The following is a 22743-nucleotide window of genomic DNA, read 5'->3' on the forward strand; positions in this document are numbered from 1 at the left end:
GGACATGTGAATGTCCGGAACCTGGCTCCCAACCTCTCCTAAAAGCATTGCTGGGAGGAGAGCAGGCCAAGAGATTCCCAGGGGCCTTTCGGACCTCATATATTCTCCTGGGATCACTGCGTGGCCTGGGGTAACTTTCTGACCTTCTCTGGGTCTCATTCCTCTGCAAAATCAGGGAAATGGAATAGAATGTTGGTGTTTTCCCAAACTCTGTGCATTTGATCCCCAGCAATGTGACAGAACCACCACCACCCGCAGGGCTTGAAGGCGGGGCCCTATCCTTTCCCTGAGCAAGTTCACCTTGAGCAAGTTCACCTGGCCTTTCTGTGCCTGATGGGGATGGTGACAGTATTAATATCTAATGTCAGAGAATAAAATAACATCCTCACTCTGTGATACTAGTCTCCATTCCTCCTATGGTTAACCCACTAGAGCAGCCTGGGGTGACTTCTCTGATTCAACGTCTCAGGACACCCACTGACGCATCCTCAGGGACCGGGACCTGGGCTTAGCTGACACAGCCACGTTCCAGTTGCTGAAGAGGATCACGGGTAAGGGTGGCTCTGGGGTCCTGTTGGCAAGGGGAGCACCCGAAACGTGGGCTTCACTGAAGTCCCTCCTCATCCTCCCCATCCTTCCCCATCGGTCCGTCTTTGCCTCAACTTTTCTGGCAATAAGTCTAGGGCATCCCAGACTGGATAACTTCGGGCAAGCGCTTCCCTCTCCAAGCCTCAGTTTCCTCATCTGAGAAATGGAGGCAACGAGCCCCACTTTGCAGCACTGTTGGAAGGCTTAAACGTGATTATATGCTAGGGGCACCGGGGTGACTCAGTCGGTTAAGCATCCAACTCTTGATTTCAGCTCAGGTCATGATCTCACAGTTAGTGAGTTCGAGCCCCGCCTCAGACTCCATGCTGACCGTGTGGAGCCTGCTTGGGATTCTCTCTCTCTCTGCTCCTCCCCAGCTTGTGCTTTCTCTGTCTCTCTCTCAAAATAAATAAACTTAAAAAAAAAAAAGTGATAATATGCCAGAACAGCAAGAGCACATTATTATGCACGTTGTTCCTGCTGCTGCTATTATGGCAGGTTGTGGTGTCTCAAGACCACTGCTGTCCAATAGAAGTTAACCATGCATGTCGCCTATGTAATTTTAAATGTCCTGATACCAAATAAAATATAAAAAAATAAAAGGAAACAGGTGGAATTAATTTGAATCATGTATTTTATTTAACCCAAACTTACCTAAAATATTACCATTTCAACACATCAGTATAAATAATTCTTGGGGCGCCTGGGTGGCTCAGTCGGCTAAGCGTCCGACTTCAGCTCAGGTCATGATCTCGCGGTCCGCGAGTTCGAGCCCCGCGTCGGGCTCTGTGCTGACAGCTCAGAGCCTGGAGCCTGTTTCAGATTCTGTGTCTCCCTCTCTCTCTGACCCTCCCCCGTTCATGCTCTGTCTCTCCCTGTATCAAAAATAAATAGACGTTAAAAAATTTTTTTTAAAAATAAATAATTCTTAGTGAAATAGTTTGCCTTTTTTTCCTTAGTCCTTTTCTTTTTTAAGCAACTTTTTTTTTTTTTTAACGTTTATTTATTTTTAAGAGAGGGAGAGAAGGGGGTAGAGCATGAGCAGAGGGGGGAGGCACAGAATCTGAAGCAGGGACAGCTCAGAGCCAGACGTGGGGCTCGAACTCACAAGCTGTGAGATCACGCTTAACCGACTGAGCCACCCAGGTGGCCCTCCTACTAAGTCCTTGAAATGCATCTTGTTACATTTACCGCCCGGCCCCATTTCAAGGGCTCAAAGGTCACTTGTGGCCAATGGTGACCCTACTGGACAGCACAGGTCGGAGGGAGTTTACTGAATGGTGGGTTGGGCACCGGCCAGAAAGTGCAGCTGGAAATTCCTGGAAGGAAAAAGCCAGTTTCCATATGGGGTGGGGAGACTGGGGACAGCAATCGGGCCACTTAAGGGCCAGCTTCGGTGTTTCCCGCTTTGTAGACATTTCAGCGGAACGGGAACAGAGTTTGAGTTGGCTCAGTCGGTAGGTTACGGGTTGACTGCTGTGTGCCGGCTGCTGTTCGGGTGCTTGCGGTGTAGCAGTGCACCGATTACCCAAACGACCGCCCCCGGGGGTCTCGGTGGAGAGGAAAGAGTCAGAAACTAAACAGCTGCTAAAACACATGCAGAAATGTAATGATAATGGCGAAAAGCGTGCCGAAGGGGAAACGTCGGGTTTTCTAAGGACAGGGGAAAGGAAGGATGGCGTGGGCCGTGGGGGCGGGGCCGGCGATCAAGACCAAGGGCGGCTTCCGGGCGAGAGACGGTGTCCAGGACAAAATGGGTCGGAAAAACAATTAGAGGTGATCGGATTCGACAAGTATTAGTTCAATCTTACGAAATTGCCATTTTAGTCGGTCAAAACCGGTCGAAAATCAGCAACTGCCTATGACTCAACGTAATGTTCAGGGCATAGAATGGATTAGGGGTTCCTCTCTTAGGGCTTGAGTTGAGCTCTGTTTCTAGAGAGGAGGTCTGCAGCCCCCATGAGCTCCACAAGGAGACTGTGATCCTCCCCGCCCCCCGCCCGCCCCGCCATCCCCCAAAACATCAAAACTTGACTCCGCGCCCAGAGACGCTGAGAGAGTTTCTCGCATCACACAGCCCAGAGGGAGGAGGGGCCGAGCTGCTGCCCTGGAATCCCGCCGCTCAGTCTCGCTCCCTGGCCGAGCCTTGTTGATTGTCCCCTTGCGGAGCCCGGAAGCGACCCTCAGTAAACAAAGCCGTGTGTGGGCGCAGCCCCAGCTGCTCGGGGCGCGCTGTCCAGCCGGAGGGGGGCGGGAGAGGAATGTTGTGAATGAACCCAGGACCCGCCCCGAAACTTCGCGTACGGCCTGCGCCGCGGGGGTCCTCCTACTGTGATTGGCCGCAGGTGCCCCATGATTGACAGCGCAGCCCGATGAGCTCTCTGATTGGGCTTCCCCCAAAAGACAGGCGGCACATCCAACGAATGAACAGCGAGAATTTAGGGACGAGTCTGGAGGTGCAGCCAATGGTGGAGGAGGGCCTCGGAGGCCGGGGGGGGGGCCAATGGGGACGGGCGGCGGGGGCGGGACGACGGCGGAGGATAAAGCGGCGACTGAGGCAGCTTCATTGTTGTGAAGAGTCTTAAAGGGGCCGCATCACCCGGCCGGCCCGGCGCGGGGCGGGGGTGGGTGCGGCTGGGGTCCCGGGGCGGCCGAGCGCGGAAGACGAACTGGAAGGCGGGTAGGGGGCGCGGGATCCGGCGAAGCAAAGCGGGCATCGGACCGACCCCCCAACAGGCCCCGCCCCGGCCCCGGTCCGGCCGATGGACCCCCCTGCGGCCAAGCGGAGCCGGGGCTGCCCCGTGGGACCTGAGGAGCGCGATGCCGGGGCCGGGGCCGGGGCCGGGGCCGTGCGCGGCCGGGGCCGGCCCGAGGCGCTGCTGGACCTCAGCGCCAAGCGAGTAGCCGAGAGCTGGGCCTTCGAGCAGGTGACGGGGGCGGGGGGGGGGGGGTGGAGGGGGGGAGGGACGCACCCCCAGCCCCTTCTCCGACTTGCCTTCTCCTCCCCTTGCCCAACCCCCAGCCTCGGACCTGCCCCCACATGAGACACTCCCAGAGAGAGATCCCCTTCAGGATCCTTAAGTCCGCCCCGAAACACCCCCTCATCCTCCCATTTCACTTCTTCAAGCCCTGTGACCCGCCCCCATTCCTTTTGCCATCCCTGCCCTCCAGCCCACAAGAACAGAGATGCCCTCAGCGCCCTAGATCCCAGCTCAGGACACTTCCTTCTCCTTCTCCTCCTGCCCCGTAGTCCCTCTCTTCCCACCCATCCTCAGCACCCCATTCAATCCTCACTCCTCTTTCCAACTCCTGTAAGCCGCCCCCACTTGGACACCCCAGATCGCTGCCCCACACCCCCAGTAGAACCCCCCCCCTCCATTTCTACAGATCCCAGCCTCAAGATACTCCTTTCTGTCCCTGATCCGTGCCTCCAGAACCCACCCGTCTCCTGGGGAACCCCCGTCCTCCTCCAGGTCCTTCCCTGGGGTCCTGCCCCCCCTCCCTCTGAGACCACCTCCCACCTGGGGCTGCCCAACCCCTCCAGGGTGAGGGTACCCTCCCACATCCCCCTATTTCCCCAGTGCTCGCCCTCCCTCTGCCCCCGCCCCTACCCCCCACCCCCCAGCCCTCCCAGTCCTTCCAGGGGATCAGCAGCAGGGCGAGGCCCGGGTCACAGTACCCGGACAGGTGCACTGGAACCCTACCTCTGTAGTTTCTGAGGGCTCTGCCATGATGCCCCGGGGCTGGGGAGGTTAGAGTCCCCTTTTCCAGCCTCAGAGTGGGCCTCTGGAGAGTGGAGGTGTGGCCTGGGTCTGACCAAGCCTTCTGCAGCCCCCATAGGTTCTGTCCTCTGTCTGGCTTTGAGGGGTGTTCTTGGCTCCCTGGCCTCTCCAGAGTTAGGAAGTCTGCGGGACTGATGAGTCTGGGCCGCCAAGTGGGGATGGGGGCAGGCTCTGATTCACGGCCTGGAAAAATCCCTCCTTAGTCATCTGCCAAACCATCCCCAAGGCCTCGGCCAGTCACTGGCCCACCCACTTCCCCCAGAAACCCAGGACTGGGGGCTCTGGGAGGTTGCCACCCCTCACAATCCTAAACCATCTCTGGGTCTCCCACGTACCTGCCCTGGTCAGGCCTGGTGCTAGGAAAACTCTCGCTCATGAAATCCTCTGCAGCCCTCTGGGATTTGTCGTTCTCCCTCCCACTTTGAGGAAACTGGAGCACAGAGAGGTTGAGAAACGTGCGCAAGGTCACAAAGCCCGTGAGTTAGCAAGCCCAGATTGGAACGCAGGCTCAATCGGCTTGGTTCACTGCCCAGAGCCCACGGGGTGACGAGGACACCCCTCCCTTCCTGTGGGCCGTTGGAAACTGAGAACAGAGTCTGTCTTGGTAGCTGGAGCTTGCCAGCTGTGAGACTGAACAAGTGAATTCACCCCACTTCTGAGCCTCAGAGTCTCCAGGCTGCAAAATGGGGTGATAACTAGTCTCACTTGAGATGTTGCTATGGAAATTATGGGAAATCACATACATAAAGCATTTAGCACAGTGTAGGCTGAGAAAATGGAGACCTGATCACTATTCTTATCACTTTTGTCTCCCTTTCTCTTGCCCCTTCGGAGCCTTGGAGGTGGGTCTATGTTACAGCAGGACCCCCGGACCTGGTATCCAGGAGGGAGGTCGCAGAAAGTTCTGGAACACTAAGTACAGGCCAGGAGTTATTGTAAACGTATTTACATATGTAAATGAATATTTAATCCTCGTGATACTCAGGAGGGCAGTGCTGTTAACATCCCCACATCACATTTGAAAAAGCAAGCACAGAGAGGCAAAGTGACTTGCCCAAAGTCATACTCCTGAGCGGCAAAAGCCAGGGTTCGAGCCGGGGTTTCTAACCTACCGGCCCTTCCCGCAGGTTGAGGAGCGGTTCTCCCGGGTGCCAGAGCCGGTCCAGAAGCGCATTGTGTTCTGGTCGTTCCCACGCAGCGAGCGGGAGATATGTATGTACTCGTCGCTGGGCTACCAGCCCCCAGAGGGCGAGCATGATGCCCGGGTGCCCTTCACCCGCGGGCTGCACCTGCTGCAGAGCGGGGCCGTAGACCGAGTGCTGCAAGTGGGTGAGTGCTGGCCCCCACCCCTGCCGGGGAGGCCAGGAGGTCCAGAGCAGGCGCGGAGGAGGAGGAGGAGGGAGTGGAGGGAGGCCTGGGCCAGGGCGAGGGGAGGTTCCAGATGTCTGGCTTCCATGCCCGGGAAGGATTATGCAAGAAATTGTGAGCTAAGGATCAGAGATCTGCCTGGACCTCAGGCAGCGGGCTTAGATGCGGCTGGGAGGAAGGATGGTGAACTAGAAAGCAGGGGAAGGAAGGTCCCAGAACTTAGGCAGCAAGGACCAGCTAAGGGCTGAGGGCTGAGGCTATTTCTAGATCCCAGGTGGAGGGCCACTATGGGGATCGGGGTAGAGGTGGAGACAGAGTGATGAAAAGCCCTAGACCTCAGGCTTTGAGTCCACTTGGGGGTGGGTACGGGATTCTGAGCTAAAGGCAAAGGTGGTCCTGGGGGCCTCAGCCAGGACGCTCCTGAGGCAGGCGTCAAGGAGCAATTGTAAACAAGAAGGAGGGGACATTTCAGACCTCAGGCAGAGGGACCTGGTGATGCTTTAGGGCCAAGGTTTAGAGCCAAAGGTAAGAATGATCCTAGACCTCAGGACACAGGGGCCAGGTGAGGGTTGGAGGCAAAGATCTAGAGCCAGAGGTGAGAAGGAGTCTTGGACCTCAGGCAGAGGGACTCGGGGGAGCTCTCACCAGAGGTCTGGCGGTCTCAGACCTAAGGCAACGAGGCTTAGGTGGGGGCCTAGAGTAGAAGCTTGAGATCAGCTGTGAGGGGTGGTCTTAGGCCTCAGGCAGTGGGGTCCAGGTGAGGGTAGGGGGCAGAGGTTTAGAAGTAGAGGTGAAAGGATTCTAGACCTCAGGCAGCGGGGCTCAGGAGCGGACAAGTAGAGGTCGAGCCAGAAAGCGGGTAAGCCCTGGAAAGCTACACCTCTCATGTGGGAGCGCCGCTTCTCCTAACTGGAGGCAGGGGCTTGGCCAAGACAGTCCTCCCTGAACCCTGGCAGCCTGGAGGCCCCCTTGCCCGGACATGGCCCAGCCCACCCCAGGCTCAGCCATCTTCAGCTGGTATGAGGAAGCCACTGTTTCCGTGCCACTGTCTCTCTGCGTGACGCAGCCAGGGCCGGCTGGGGCCTGAGCTGCCCAACCAGTTGGATAAGCCTGGCATCTGGGCTCCCCAGGGGCCAGGGAGGGGCAGGGGGTGATGGGATGACCTGGCCCCTCGCCTGCCACATCAGCCCCTCACCCCCAAGTGTCATAGGCCTCTGTCATCTTCCCAGGAAGTTACAGGGCCCCCGGAGCCCAGGCTGTATCCACGGTAACCCAAGGGCCGAGAAAACCACCTTCAACGTCATCATTATAATATTCTTCAGAATTAGAACAGGAGCCAGCATTTATTTAGGACTTACTATATACCTACAGTGAGTGTTCTAAACATTTACCAAGCATTAGCTCGTTTCATCCTCATCACAAAGGCATGAGGAAGATGTCACTATTCACTCCCATTTGACAGATGAGGAAGCCAGGCACAGAGAGGTTAAGTGGCTTGCTCTAGGTCACTCCGCGGGGATTTGCATCCGGGTCTTGCCTTGCACCATGGACAGCACCCCTGTTTCCCGGGTGACACAGCGGGCGGCTGGTTTGACTTTGGTCTTAGGGTTCCACCTGAGCGGAAACATCCGGGAGCCGGGGGGCCCCGGAGAGCCCGAGCGCCTCTACCGCGTCTCCATCAGCTTTGACCGCTGCAAGATCACATCTGTGAGCTGCGGCTGCGACAACCGGGACCTCTTCTACTGCGCCCACGTGGTGGCCCTGTCGCTCTACCGAATTCGGCACGCCCGCCAGGTGGAGCTGCGGCTGCCCATCTCTGAGACGCTGTCCCAGATGAACCGAGACCAGCTGCAGAAGTTCGTGCAGTACCTCATCAGCGCCCACCACACCGAGGTGCTGCCCACTGCCCAGCGCCTGGCTGATGAGATCCTCCTGCTGGGCTCCGAGATCAACCTGGTGCACGGTGAGGGCACCCGGGGGCCTGATGGGGCGGCGCGGCCTCAGCTTGCAGCCACCTCGGTGGCCTCGAGGCAGGCATTTGCCATGGAATCCTTAGGTCCCCTGGATCCTTGAGTCGGGGTGGGGAGAGCGCCATGGCCTGAAGTCAAGGTCACACACCCAGTTAAGCGCAGATCCTGGATCTGACCTGGCCCCGGGCAGATGAGTGAATGGTTGGAAATCAGCCAACCGGGAGATTCAGCCCCCGGGTGGGGGTGCGCCAAGATCACAGGAGCAGGCCTGCGTGTGGGTAGGTGGAGGGCATGAAGGGTATGTGGACGTGGGTGGGTGTCGGGTGGGAGACAGACCAGGAGGCGTTGTGAGCTCCGGGAGGGTTTGGAGCTACAGGGGGCTGGGAGAGGGTGGCGTAGGATGGACGGTAGGGAGATGGCTGGGCCGTTGGGAATGGTGGGGTGTTGGGTGAGCGAATGATCATGTAGGTGAATGGGGAGTGGGTGGTATTGACCGCATCGGTGAGGGGGGATGGGCTTTGATTAGGATCAAGGTAGACCGAGGGTGGTGGACAGGTGGGAGTTGGTGGAAGATTGGAAACCCCGGCCTCACTTTTCCTCCGTCCCCGCAGGTGCCCCAGACCCCACAGCGGGCGCAGGCATCGAGGATGCCAACTGCTGGCACCTGGACGAGGAGCAGATCCAGGAGCAGGTGAAGCAGCTGCTATCCAACGGCGGCTACTACGGCGCCAGCCAGCAGCTGCGCTCCATGTTCTGCAAGGTGCTGCGCAGGCGCGGCGGGGCCGGGGACCGGGAGGTGCCGGCGCCCCGCCCCCTCCTCACCACCCCGCCCCACCCCCATCCCCGGCACAGGTGCGGGAGATGCTGCGCATGCGGGACTCCAACGGGGCGCGCATGCTGATCCTCATGACTGAGCAGTTCCTGCAGGACCCGCGCCTGGCCCTGTGGCGGCAGCAGGGCGCTGGCATGACCGACAAGTGCCGGCAGCTGTGGGACGAGCTGGGTAAGGCCTATTCCGAGGCGGCGCACTGGACCCGGGGCTCCCGCTCCCGCGGCGGCCCTGGCAGCCAGGTCTTGCCCACCCTGACATTAGGGTCTGGCCCCTGAATCCTTTCTCTGCTCATTTGCCCCTCTGATGTAAGAGGCACTGTACCGGGTGCTGGGGCTGCAGCAGAAAACAAAGATTAAATACCTGCCCTCTTGGAGCTGACACTGAACACTATAAGATCCTATCAAATACTACCAACCCCTCTGACCACACCTTTTCCATAAGGGCGACTGTCTGTGGCTTTGGCTTTGTGGGCCACTGGTCTCTGTCACAGCTTCAGTTTTGACCGTTGTCGTGGAAAAGTAGCCGCTGACATATCACCAGATGGGCGTGGCAACGTCCCAATACAGTTTTGTTTACAGCGGCTATTTATGTGAATTTCACGTAATTTTCACAGGTCCCAAAATCTTCTTCTGATTTATTTTTCCCTCACCATTTGAAAACATAGAAGTCAATCGTAGCTCGCGGGCCGTTCAGACCAGGGGGCGGGTTCGATTTTATCCACGGGCGGTAGTTTGCTGACCCCTGTAAACAGATGGTGATAAGTGCTATAGGGGAAAAAAAAAAAAAAAAAACAAAAAACAGAAGAGGAAGAGTCTGGGTTCCAGTCCTGACTTCCCAGCTGTGTGACCTTGAGCAACTGCTTTTACCTCTCTGGGCAGTAAGGTGAAAAGACTATCAGTTGCAACCTCAGAGGCTGGAGATGAGGGGTCAGCAGAGACCAGTGCCCGGCACGCACTAGGCACTCCACAGGTGTGTGCCCGTTCCTATTGTCATGAACGCTGAGCCTGCCTCGTGCCCACACTGACCACCCGCCCTCCCTCCCCAGGGGCCCTGTGGGTGTGTGTCGTCCTGAGCCCCCACTGCAGACCAGAGGAGCGAGTGAGCTGGCTGCAGCTGCTTGGCAAGTGGGACAAGCTGGACGTGTGCCCGCTGGAAGAGGGCAACTACTCTTTTGACGAGCCCAGCCTGCAGCCCACCATGACCCTCAGCCGAGGTAGGAGAGGGGTCCCTGCCATTCCCCCTGCAAAAAGCTGGCCTGGTGCCCAGTCTCCCCATCACGGTGCTCTGGGGGAGAGCAGAGGGGCCCCCAGCCCCTGCCAGCAGGAGGGAGGGAGTGCCCAGGCAGGGGCGGCAGGCAGCCTGAGTCACAGGAAGTGAAATGTTTAAGACGCTTATAGTTCTGGGCTGCTCTCCTGGCCATGGAGGCAGGGGTGGGAGGACAGAGAGAAAAGGAAAAAAGCTATTGAGAAGAGAGAGACAGGTAGAGTCAAGATGGAGGGACGGAGGAAGAGAGAGAAGAGAAAGTGAGGAATGGGGGTGGGGGTAGAGACGGAGAGAGAAAGGAATGGAGTCCAGGGAAGGGGCAGGACGGACAGAGAGACCAATGGACAGTTATTCCACCTCCATTATCCATTGGCATGAAGGGCTATAACAGCTCCTCCAACAGAGCCATCACTGAGCCCAGAGTCTAGTCCCCAGCTGGCACCCAGTCAGGGGAGCTGGCCTCAGCCCCGAGTGCTAGGCCCCCTTACCAGGCCATGTTGGGCGCCTCTCCCGCAGGCCCAGAGGAGGAGGAGGAAGAGGAGGTGGGCACTAGAGGTTCCCGCCACACCGTTTTCGGCCGCGCCCTGCAGGCTGGGTCGCTGCACTGGAGCGACACTCACCTGCAGAGGATCCTGGCCAGCGACTCCTACGGCCCCAGCCTCACAGGCACCATGGGCGGTGAAAAGCCAACCTTTGACCCCCAGGGCCGCCCACTGTGGCTGGGTGAGCCCTTCCCCACCGCGTGCGCCCGTGTGGACACCCTGCGTGCCCATGGATACCCCCGTCAGGCCCTGCGGCTGGCAGGGGCCATAGTCAACTCACTCCGGCTGCAGCGACGGCATCAGCTTGAAAGCTACAAGCAGCAGAAAAAAGGTGGGTGCCACGACTGTCATACTACCCTGGGGCTCTAGACACAAATGCCGACTGCTGGGCACTGTGAAAACCCTGACATCTGTGGGTACCGCTCGGGGTCCCACCGGGAAAGCCAGATCAGTCGAAGATGTCGGGAACCGAAAAGAATTTAATACAGGGGATTGAGGCCTCACAAAACTACTGGAAGGGCTGCAGCATTAAGAGTCAGGGTTAGGCTGACTTAGGCTCAAGAACCTGAACTTCCGAAGTACAGGGATTTCAGCAAACTGCTGACATTGAGCTCAGCAGCCTGTGGCTGCACTGTGGACTGCGTCCAGGAGGACACTCGGAACCTTCTGGCAAGCCCTTGTGTCTGTGCCCTGCACAGTCACACACCTGCTTGTGGAGGCTGCAGAAGAGCCTCATCCTTTCCCAGCCTCTGCACCTCACGCAAAGGAGCCTGGGACTTGTAGTTTCTAAGCTTCCAGCTCCCGTGGAACAGGATGGGTGCACCAGCTGCAAGTCTTTCAGGAACGTGGACCCAGTGTGCCCAGATTTTCAAGACAGGCCAGATCTGGATTGTATGATGTGCAAATTTACTGATTTTTTTTTTTTTAATGTTTATTTGTTATTGAGAGACAGAGAGATAGCGCGTAGCAGGGGAGGGGCAGAGAGAGAGGGAGACACAGAATCCGAAGCAGCCTCTGGGCTCCGAGCTGTCAGCACAGAGCCCGACGCGGGGCTCAAACTCACAAACCGCAAGATTACGACCTGAGCCAAAGTCGATCGCTTAACGGACTGAGCCACTCGGGCACCCCTGATTTTTTTTTTTAAGTTTATTCATTTGGGGGATGGAGACAGTGAGTGGCGGCGGGGGGGGGGGGGGTGGGAGGGAGGCGAAGAGAGAGAATCCGAAGCAGGTTCCACGCTGACCCTGGTGCAGGACTCAAACTCACCAACAGTGAGATCATGACCTGAGTCGAATTTGGACGCTTAACCAACTGAGCCACCCACGTGCTCCCATTTACTGAATTTTTTAAACATGGGCACCAAATTCAAATTCGTATTAGGGGGACCAAAAAAAGCCACAGTGTATGGGCCAAAAAAAGAACATGTTTGTGGACTGGGTTATGGGGAGGCAGGAGGGCAACTTATCAGGAAATTGAGCCCAGGGTATAACGGGAACCTGGGAGATCTGGAACCCGGGCAGAGTTCTGGCCTGGCCTAAAGGCACAGAGAAACCCCGCCCTGCCGCAGAACCACTGAGAGCTGTACATCTTAGGGATGTATTGTGGTTTTCCAGGGGAACAGGAGGGAGGGACAGCATTTCAGGTAGAAGAACAACATGGGCAGGATCCCAGAGGCAGGAGGGGGAGGAGATAGGAGAATGGGTGTTCGGATGGGGCAGGTGGCCACGTGGGGTCGGGACAGCTGGGTGAGATGGAAAATGATGGGAGGGATTAAGAAGAGGAGAATGGCACCGGTTAGGTGTTTCAGAAAGCACCCAGTTTTCATCCTGTGACCTGCCAGGCCTAGGTCTGGCTGTGGGACAGGAGGCCAAGGCTGTGGAGGTGAGGGCTGCTACAGAGCTCAGGGGGCAGAGAAGATGGCTGCCGGGTGGGTGGGCAGTGGGCAGGCGCTGGGAGGCCGGGCTAGGGGTTCAAGGGCAGACCCCCCCCACACACACTAGGCTTGTGGAGGGGCAGGCACTGAGCCCCCCCATACTGCCTGCAGAGCTGCTGCAGAAAGGGAACACGTGCATCACCAACACGGAAGGCTGGGTGGGCCACCCCCTGGACCCTATTGGCTGCCTCTGCAGGGCGCTCCTGGAGGCCTGTCGCCTGGAGGAGGAAACCCTCGCCCTTTACCCAGGTGCCTACACTGGGGCCCCTGGGAGGAAGAGGGGCATCCCCCCACCCTCCCCGGCCCAGCACCCCGAGAAAAGAAAGTGGGGCCGCACCCTTATCCTTGGCCACACCCCCTAACCGGTGCCAGCAGCCCGTAGACCCCGCTTCTCCTGACCGCGAGGCCACCATAGACCTACGTGTCTGCTGGTAGGAAGTGTCTGGTTAGAGCTGGGAGCCGCTGGGTTCCCCCTAAACCTGAGCCCCCAGGCCCCCCGCTTGAGGTGAAGAGCCGCTGGGGTCCCAGGAAGCGGGTCCTGAAGCCCGAAACCCGTGTCCCACAGACTCGGGCCCCGAGAAGCGGAAGGTGGCCTACCAGCACGTGCCGGTGCCCGGGAGCCCTGGGGAGTCCTACCTGGCGCTGGCCCTCGAGGTGGCACTGCTGGGCCTGGGGCAGCAGCGGGCCCTGCCCGAGGGGTTGTACGCCCAAGACAAGGTGGTGCGCAGCGAGGAGCAGCTGTTGGCCCTGCTGGAGGAGGTGGAGCTGGACGAGCGGCTGGTGCAGGTGCTGCGCAGACAGGCCGGGCTGCTGCTGGAAGGTGAGGCCCCGCCCCCAGCCCGCTCCTGAAGGCGGGGTCCCGCCCCCCACCTGCGGTGGCCGGTTGCTGCCGGATCTCGGCCCTCATAGTTCGCTCCGAGCTCGGCAGGCAGCGCCTAAAAGGTGAGACCCGGCCCTTGGCCCTGCTCCCGAGAAAGTTCCGGCAGCCAGTAGCCGCTGTGGCCTCTGAGGCGCTGCCCCTCTCCCACCTTGGAGTCGAGGAGCCTGGTCCCTGATGCCCAGCTGGACTTCACTGGCTCTGCCCGTGGCCCTGCCTTCTGAGGCCCCCACCCGCCCCTGGAGCGGGTGCAGCCCCGTCTCGTATCTGAGTCCTGCCTCCTACCAAGGGGGAGGCCGGGTCTCCTCTTCGGATTCTCCTGCGCTTTTCTGACTCGGCCCTGCACCCCCATCTCCGGGACCTCTTTAACCCCCAGCCCCTGCCCCTCTGTCCTGGGGCCAGCCTACCCCCTACTCAGAGCCTGGGGAGGGGTGGAGACGAGCCCTCACCTGGGGGCTGAGCTCAGCATGCCCCTGCAGCGGGTCCCTTCAGTGGCTTCGGAGAGGTGCTCTTCCGGGAGAGCGTGCCCATGCACACCTGTGCCCGCTACCTGTTCACCGCGCTGCTGCCCCACGACCCTGACCTGGCCTACCGCCTTGCGCTGCGAGCCATGAGGTGAGAAGGGGCGGCTGGGGACTGGCCCAGGGGACCGGGCGGGACTGGAGGGTGAGAGGCGCCCTTGGAGCCCGGTCCTCCCGCCTGAACTCACAGCCTGCTTAATTCCGTCTCCCTCATGCTGGCAGCCTGGTTGCCCTGTGCTTTTGATTATTAAATATGCATGGGTGTTATGATCTTGAATTTGAGAGATATCCACACGGCACAGAATTCAGAGTCCTTTTCTAGACATTTTTGTCCCAACCTACCCAGATCTCTTCCGAGGCGAGCCGTGTCACCACTTTCTTATCTAACCCACAAGAATCAAGATTTCGGCAAACCCATGGTCTGGAAATTGAAAGTTGGTCTTCCTTTTACACCCATGATGCATCCTGTATCTCTTTCTTGCACCTGCAACTTTTTTTTTCTTTTCTTTTAGAGAAAAAGTGCCTGCAGGGGAGGGCAGAGGGAGGGTGAGGGAAAGAGAGAGGGGGTGGGGGGGGGGTGGATTTCAGACAGGCTCCACGCTCAGCACAGAGCCTGACATGGGGCTTGATTTCACGACCTGAGCCAAAATCCAGAGTTGGACACAACTGACTGAGCCACCCGGGAGCCCCAGCGGAATTTTTAGAGGCCCTCTGTGTACTAAGCCATGCCCAACAAATAAAGTGCAATCTGTCCCCAATCTCAGACGATCCCATTTAGGGTGCATCTTTCCAGAATATTTGGAAAGAATCATCTCTGAAGAGCTGTGGATATCTAAGCAGGACCCAGCAAATTAACACCCCACGGGCCAGATTCAGCCTGCCACCTGTTCCTGTACAACCCAGGAGACGAGAATGGTTTTTACATTTTTAAATGTTTGAAAACAAAAGAATATTCTGCGACCCATGGAAAGTATACGAAACTCAGGTTTCAGTGTCCAGCAGTAAAGTTTTATTGGCACGCAGCCACGCCCATTCATTTATGTATCGTCCGTGGCTAATTTACATGGCAGTGGCAGAGTTGTTGGGACAGGGACCAAATGGCCTGCACAGCCAAAAATACCGGCTGTCCAGACTCCTGCAAAGAAACGGTGCCGGTCCCTGGTCCAAACCCACGCCTCACATTACCTCGTGTAATCTTAACAACCTAGAGAAGTAAGTATGTTGACCCCCGTTTTACACGTACACACACTTAAAGTGTGTCCAGAGTCACATGTTGAGGAAACTTCAGTAATATTTGAAACCAGAATAGTCTTGACTCCTCTTCCGGGCTATTGATCCCATCTGACAACTTAGAAGAACTTTCTAAATATAAACTACATCTATAGAGAGCGAGCTGGTTAACAATACGCCGTAGTGGGCACGTAAAGTCCTCCCCCAAACATTTGTGTGCTCAGCATTGTTCTGGCTGCTGGATATGCAGCAGTGAGTAAAACAGTCACAAATGCCCGCCTTCATGGAGCTGAGGTTTTAGGGCGGGAGAGACAATCAAGAAATTAATAGGGGGACCTGGCTGGCTCAGTCGATTTAAGCGTCCGACTCCTGATTTCAGCTCAGGTCATGATCTCCCCATTTGTGAGATCAGGCCCCGTGTCGGGCTCTGCCCTGAAAGCATGAAGCCTGCTTGGAATTCTCTCTCTCTCAAAACAAATAAACTTTAAAATTAAAAAAATATATAGGTAAACTATATTGTGTGTCAGATGTGACCTATAGCAAAGAAGCCCTGGGAGAGTTGGGAGTGGGAAGTTCACACGATGCGGGGGGGGGGGGGGGGGTGTCACGGAAGAGCCCACTGAAAAATATTTGAGCAAAGACTTGAGGGAGGTGAGGAAGAAGCCATAAGGATGTCTGGGGAAGAGTGTTCCAGGCAGAGGGAGCAGCATGTGCAAAGGCCCTGAGGTCGGACTGTGCTTCATTGTATTTGAGGGACATTGAGGGGAACGGTGCCTGGAACAGAGTAGGGGTGACAGAAAGGCTAACAGGGGCCGCATCAGGACACAAATAACCTCACATTTTTATTGGCCCTGGCATATGAATAGAGTATCGTTTATTTAATCAACTGTGAAGGGTATCAGCAGTACTTTAGTGAACATCTTGCGCTTCTCCCCCTCCCCGTCCCCTGCCCCAGGCTGCCTGTACTGGAGACCGCGTTTCCAGCCGGAGAACCTCACCCCAACCCGCTGGACTCCATCATGAGCAACCGCTTCCCCCGCTGGTTCATCCTTGGCCACCTGGAGACCCGCCAATGCGAGCTGGCCTCTGCCATGCTGACAGCTGCCAAGGGTGAGGACAGCGGCTGCCCCCTGTCCCCCTCTGCCTTCTCTTTCCTCCTTTCTGTCATGCCTCCCCTCTCCTTTTTACTCCTTCATCAGATTTCAGTTTTCCTTGAGCACTTCCTAGATGGCCCAGGCAGTGCCCCGGGTGCTAGGGACACACAACACAGTTCCGAATCCCGCGCCCTGTGATGTTACGTTCTAGTGGGGGCAGGCAGACCACGCGCAAGGTAAACAGTTATGTTACTCAGTAAGCAAGAGAGGAAGAAGTGCCTAAAGCAGGCTAATGCTTAAGCCAAGAGGACTGAGCTATGGCCGATATCTGCTGTCCCAGTCACCTGGAGCCTCCATGACAGAACCACAGACCAGGGGGCGCAAACAACAGACGTTTATTTTCTCACGGCTCTGGGGGCTGGAAGTCCGAGATCAGGGTGCCAGCCTGGTCGGTTCCCAGTGAGGACTCTCTTCCTGGCTTGCAGACGGCCACCTTCCTGTTGTGTCTTCCCTTGGCAGAGAAAGAGCTCCAAGTTCTTCCTCTTCTCAGGAGGACACTGATGCCATCACGGTGCCCTACCCTCAGGACCCAGTGCCTCTGGAAGTCCCCACCCCCAGATACCATCATCCTGGGGATCCGGGCTTCACCATGAATCTGGGGAGGGTGCAGTCCAGGCCTGGAGAGCATTCCAGGCAGAGGGAACAGCCAGTTCACAGGCTCTGAGGCTAGATTGTGCCTGGTATGTTTGAGGAACAGAGGAGGCCCGTGTGGCTGAAAGTGGAGCGACAGAATTATAGGATCGGGGCCGGTGACAATAACAGCAATAAAAGCTCACATTTCTATAGTTCTTGCCCTGTCAAAGCTTTTCAAGTGTGGGCTCCCCATCCTGTGAGGCAGGTAGCATAGTGTTAGTTTAACCCATTTTACAGATGGGGCAGCCAAGGCACAGAAAGGTGGAGTGCCTTGCTCAGCATCACACAGCTAGTGAATGGCAAGGCAGGGATTGGGACCCTGGTGCTCTGGGTCCAGAATCAATGCCCTTGACAATTAGGGGTCCTTTTGTGGCTTTGTCCCGCTGGGTGAGGGAGTACCAAGAGTGGTCTGGATCTTTACGGAACCACTGTCGGGTGCTTCTCCCTCCTCACACGGGTGCACCTAGTGGGGAGGAAGCTGTGTGAACAGGTCAGGCGGCAGCAGGGTCTGGTGCCAGGTGTGCTGACCCTGCCCTCCTCCTTCCCTCACCCCAGGAGACCCCAAGTGGCTGCATGCGGTGCTGGGCTCCATCCAGCAGAACATCCACTCGCCTGCCCTGCTCTTCAAGCTGGCCCAGGACGCCTGCAAGACGGCCACCCCTGCCAGCGCGCCTCCCGACACCACGCTGCTGGGCATTGCGCTGGAACTGGGCCTGCAGGTGGGCGGGAGTCGGGGGTGGGGGGGGGGGGAGGGGAGAGGGGAAGGCTGCCTGAGGCCCCGCCTGCGTGTGAGCGACACCTCTGGGGGCGGGGCCGCGAGGAGCCCTGTCTGGGAATGAGGGAATGGTCACCAGCTGGGGTGGGCTTATGAGTGAGGGACTGTGTGGCAGAGTCTGAAGGTGACAGTCCACTTCTGGAGGTGTGACTGAGGACAAGGATGCGGGTCCCGGGTCCCGCAGGTGAGCCGGTGGGCCACAAAAAGCAGCAGAGCCTAGGGTGCTGGGCTTGGGGTGGGGCCTGGGGCTCGTGTGCCTGAGGCTGGGGCCCCTGGGTGGGCGGGGCTGAAGCTGAGGGAGCAGAGCCAATAAGGAGCCTGCTTGGGGGCGGGGCTTGCTGGGAACCGGCCTGGAAGGAAAGGACACCGCGGAGGGGGCGGGGCCCGGGGGAGGGTCCTGAAGGTAAGGAGCCACCTCTGAGTCTGAGGTCTTCGAGGCCGGGCCTGCGAGTTGGGGCCATCCCCAGGGGCCACCCGGGCAAGGGCTGTCCTGCTGGGGCAAGTCAGAGGCCAGCAGGGGTGCAGCTTGGAGGTGAGGAGTCAAAAGCAGGGTGTGGGACCCGGAGGGGGCGGGGCCTCAGAGTGCTTGCGAAGTAAAATAGGAGGATAGGGAACAGTTGGGGGCAGGCTTGCAGGATGGGTTGGGACCTTCCCAGAACTGGCAAGCAGGGGGGCTGCAGAAGGCGGGATTAGCCCCGAACAGAACAACCTCCTGTGGGGGAGTGGAGCCGTGGCAGGGGGTATGTGGGAGGTGAGAGCAGGGAGGGGTCCCTTAGAGAGGTGACATACTGTTTAGGAGCCTTCAGAAGGCAGAGCTCCCAGACAGGACCTGGGGAGGGAGCCGGGGGGAGAGGCAAGCAGGGAAGGTGGGACTTGTGGGGCAGGTGCTTTGGGCCTCCAGGGGGAAATCTGACACGAGCATGGAACTTTCTAGAGAGAAGGGGCAGGTTGGTTGGTTGCCTGGGGTAGGCTCCGTGGGGCCTCAGAATAACACCAACAATAACAGTAACAGTCATGGCTGGCGTTGGGCTGAGCGCTTTGAAGCAACCAGTACTGTGCAGGAGCTTTACCTGAGTAAAATCGCACTTTCAGAACAACCCTGTGCGGTAGATACTATTTTTAATCCCCATTTTATTTTTTTAGTGTTTCTGTTATTTTAATTTTTGAGAGAGAGACAGCATGAGCAGGGGTGGGGCAGAGAGAGGAGGAGACACAGGATCCGAAGCAGATTCCAGGCTCCAAGCTCTCAGCACAGAGCCCCACGCGGGGCTCGAACCCCAAACTGCGGGATCATGACGTGAGCTGCGGTTGGACGCTTCACCGACTGAGCCACCCAGGCGCCCCTTTAATCCCCATTTTATAGACGAGGAAACCAAGGCCCCAGGAGGCCAGGCCACATGTCCAGATTGTGTGGCTCACTGATTCAGCCCTTAACTTCCGAGTCTCCTGGGCCCCTCAGGATCCCTGATCCCCTTCCCTGTCCCCTCCCACGCTGCAGGTGATGCGGATGACCCTGAACACCATGACCTGGAGGCGGAGGGAGATGGTGCGTTGGCTGGTCAGCTGTGCCACAGAGATTGGTGAGAGTCCCCCAGTGAACCTGCCGTCTGTCTCCCTATGGCGCCAGGCAGGCATGAGAGAGAGGCCGGGCCTTTGCCCTGACTCCAGCCCGAGCTCAGGGCCAGGCTGGTGCGATGGGGGTTGTGGGGGGCCAGAGCTGGACAGAGGCCCAGAAGCTGGCCAGGCTAAAGTGGCTTGGAGAAGGGACGGCGGCTCCAAAGCGTGCCCTCTCCCCACCCAGCCCCGCTGCTCCCCGCTCCTTTGGAAAGGTGGGGTGCGGCTTCCGTCAGGCTTGGGGTGGCGGCAGAGGGGTTGTGTCTTCAGCCCTGGGTGGTGGGGACGGCGCATCAGGGCAGACCCGTGCCCGCACCTGGGAGTCCCCGCCCTTCTTCCCGGCCAGCTTTGCCCTCTTGCCTCCCCCCAGGCCCCCAGGCCCTGATGAATATCATGCAGAACTGGTACTCCTTATTCACACCAGTGGAGGCTGCCACCATCGTGGCGGTGACAGGCACCACGCACGCCACGCTGTCGCGGCTGCAGCTGGATGCGCCCCGGCGGGAGGAGCTCTGGGCCTGTGCGCGGACCCTGGCCTTGCAGTGCGCCATGAAAGACCCGCAGAACTGTGCCCTGCCCGCCCTCACCCTGTGCGAGAAGAACCACGCGGCCTTCGAGGCGGCCTACCAGATCGTGCTGGACGCCGCGGCCGGCGGTCTGGGCCACGCCCACCTCTTCACCGTGGCCCGCTACATGGAGCACCGTGGCCTCCCACTGCGGGCGTACAAGCTGGCCACGCTGGCCCTGGCGCAGCTCAGCATCGCCTTCAACCAGGACAGCCACCCCGCCGTCAACGATGTGCTCTGGGCCTGCTCGCTCAGCCACTCGCTGGGCCGCCACGAGCTCTCTGCCATCGTCCCCCTCATCATCCGCAGCATCCACTGCGCCCCCATGCTCTCTGACATCCTGCGCCGCTGGACCCTCTCGGCACCTGGCCTGGGGCCCATGGGGGCCCGTCGGGCCGCCAAACCGCTGGGCGCTGACCGGGCGCCGCTCTGCCAGCTCCTGGACGCCGCGGTGGCGGCCTACATCGCCACCAGCCACTCGCGCCTCACGCACATCAGCCCGCGGCACTACGGTGACTTCATCGAGTTCCTAGGCCAGGCCCGTGAGACCTTCCTGTTGGCGCCTGACGGGCACCTGCAGTTCGCCCAGTTCCTGGAGAACCTCAAACAGACCTACAAGGGCAAGAAAAAGCTCATGCTGTTGGTGCGGGAGCGCTTCGGTTGAGGGGCTGCGGCCCCCTTCACCCCGGCCTCCGCGGCACCAGCGCCCCATCCAGGGCCTCGGCACTGGAGGCCCACGTGGCGTTTCAGTATTAAGTCAGGGAAGGAGCCCGGCCGGAGCTGGGAGATCTTGCCTGCCATGCCCTGGAGGCCTGCTGGGGGGGTGACTTCCTGCCACACGCGTGCCTAGGAGCGTGCAAGAGAGTGCGAGACGTGAGGATCAGAAGCCATACCGCCACCCAGGGGCCCGGAAGGGGGTGTGTGCTTGGGCAGCTGGTATGACCCCGCCTTGGGCACCCCAAAAGCAATAGGCAAGCTCTCCCTCCCCAGACAGGCAGGCCTGGCTTGGACTGGGGGTGGGGGTGGGAGCTTCGAGGCGGACATTCCAGAAAGTGGCTCTTAAAGCCAGCGTAGCAGACCGCCCCACACCCCACTCTGGGTGGCCAGGGGACTCCTGTTAGGGCATCTAAATCTCCTTTTGTACCCTCCCCTCACCGCCTCGGGGGCCCCATTCTGCATCCCAGGGCCTCCTCCAGGCTGCCCAGCTGGGACCAATGGCTCATTCCCACTGAAGGATTTGAAGAGGCCTCAGGCCTCAGCCACATACCTCACCCCCTTCCGGCCAGGACTCCCATTCCCGAGGATGCCAAGGTCCCAGGGCAGGCTCAAGGGGTCACTACTGTCCCTCCCCCTACCTGCTAGTCACTGGATACAACTCAGGAACTGAGCCAGGCTCACACTGTCCTCCAAACCTGGTGGGGGGGGGGGGGGGGGAGACGAGCGCAGGAGAGCCAGGGACTCCCCACCCCAGATCTGGAAAGGAGACAGGTTGGCATCCTGGCATTTCCGACTCTGGCTCTCTCTTTCTCCTGCTCTGTGTCCCTGCTCCTCCCCTCATCTTACTCTCTCCCTTTCCCTATTTCCCTTCATTTAGCCTTTCTATTTGTGTCTCAATCTCAGCTGCTGACTCTCTTGGGTCTCCCTTTCCCACCTTGGCCCAGGGAGGAAGAGGGAGAGTGTCCCAGCCCAATCACCCCTTCTGTCTTTTCTCCTCTTGTAATTAAGGACAAAATCATGTCATTTTGTAACTTTTTTTCTATTTATTGAACCGTATATTGTATTTCCTTTTTCTTTTTTTTTTTTTTTTTAATAACACAGCTTTTGAGACTGAGGTGTGTCCCCTACCCCCCTCCCCCGCCCCGAACCAGGACCACCTGATCCCTGGACAGAAAAACTCCAGCCTTGGCTGCTCCCGGCACAACTTCAAGCGAGGGGTGGAATGGGAGTGCTTGCTAGTTTCGTCCGTTCGCAGTAGTGTAGATAATAGGGCTGAGAGCTGGGCAAGCCCCAAGAGGAGAGCTTTATACCTGTCACCTGTTACAACACGTGTCACAGTGGCCCTACGAGTCAGGAAGAATATCATTTCCGAGAATAGTGGGGTTCCAAAGCGTAAGGAAAGGCAGAGCCTGATCAGTACCATGGTGAAGCCACTGACCCTGCCCACCTCGGACAGCATGGCCCTTGAACTGCTGGGAATGGCCACTAGGGGGTGCCCTGCCTCCAGACACCAATGTTGGAGGTACTTGTCTCCAAGTTGCTGAAAGCGGGGACCCAGACAGGTGCTGGGTGCACCTGGGTGGGGGAGACACACACAAGACAGGAATCCCGGGCTTCGACTCGGCCTTGGTGGGCGGGTTCTGGCGTCGGCGAGAAATGCGGGTGGGTGTGGTCAGCGAGGGGCGCGGCCTGGGCGTGTCTGGATTCCTACGCCGCTGTGGAGGCTTCCAGTCCCCAAATGGAGTGAGCCGTCTGGGGGGCCGCAAAGAAGGCCTTCGGTTGCCTTCTTTCCCTAGTTCCCTGAGAAGCAGGACGGCCCCCCTCCCCCCCCCCCCTTGTCTTTAGGGTGTGGCGGATAGATGAACAAGTGTGTCTGGGTCACTGTCAGGGCCGGGGCAAGCGAGGACGGGCTTCGCGGCCAGGCGGGGTACAGAGCAGTGCTGGGTGGAGCTGACCGCCAGAGGGCGCCGAGACAGCGCGCGCGCGGTCGTGGGCGGGGCATCGGCAGCGCTGGGCACAGCGATTGGCTCGTGGCACTGCCCTCTGCCCGAGAGGGCCCATTGGAGACGGTCCCATCTGCCCCGCCTCCCCCGTCCCCGCAGGTATGTGCCGGCGTGTTCTTTTGCGCCGCCTAGAGGCGTGATTGAGGGTAGAGGGGGCAGGCTCGGTGCCGAGCCTTTGCTTCACCCCTTACAGTCTCAGCGGCCTACAAATGCCGTCCTCGGACTTGGGGCTCCCTTCTCATGCCCCTCAGCTCTCAAAGTCATCCAAAAATGTCCCCATTGGGCCCAGGGATTCCCTCGTAACCCACGCACACCTCAAGCACGAGTTCCCTGCCAGCATTCTCGGACACCAGCAGGTCAAGTCTAACCTGAGGC

The 22743-nt window shown here is 58.7% G+C and overlaps 1 protein-coding gene across 2 annotated transcripts; it reads left to right on the forward strand.

Moving 5' to 3' along the window:
* Positions 1-1814: 1814 nt before the first annotated feature.
* On the forward strand, positions 1815-21428 carry ZSWIM4 (zinc finger SWIM-type containing 4). Of its 2 annotated transcripts, none has more exons than XM_060630429.3 (14): positions 1815-2045; positions 5498-5699; positions 7345-7701; positions 8320-8468; positions 8561-8711; positions 9586-9753; positions 10320-10676; positions 12390-12527; positions 12844-13098; positions 13635-13770; positions 15862-16016; positions 17249-17412; positions 18967-19048; positions 19453-21428. In XM_060630429.3, exons 1-14 carry the CDS (start codon positions 1866-1868, stop codon positions 20310-20312), a joined length of 3354 nt encoding a protein of 1117 aa, XP_060486412.3. In that variant the 5' UTR covers positions 1815-1865; the 3' UTR covers positions 20313-21428. The 2 variants fall into 2 exon arrangements, with proteins under 2 accessions (XP_060486412.3, XP_060486414.3); XM_060630431.3 differs by lacking the exon at positions 1815-2045 and adding an exon at positions 3086-3515.
* The last annotated feature ends 1315 nt before the right edge of the window (positions 21429-22743 follow it).

This window comes from Panthera onca, chromosome A2, assembly GCF_046562875.1.
Source record: "Panthera onca isolate mPanOnc1 chromosome A2, mPanOnc1 haplotype 2, whole genome shotgun sequence".
Lineage (NCBI taxonomy): Eukaryota > Metazoa > Chordata > Mammalia > Carnivora > Felidae > Panthera > Panthera onca.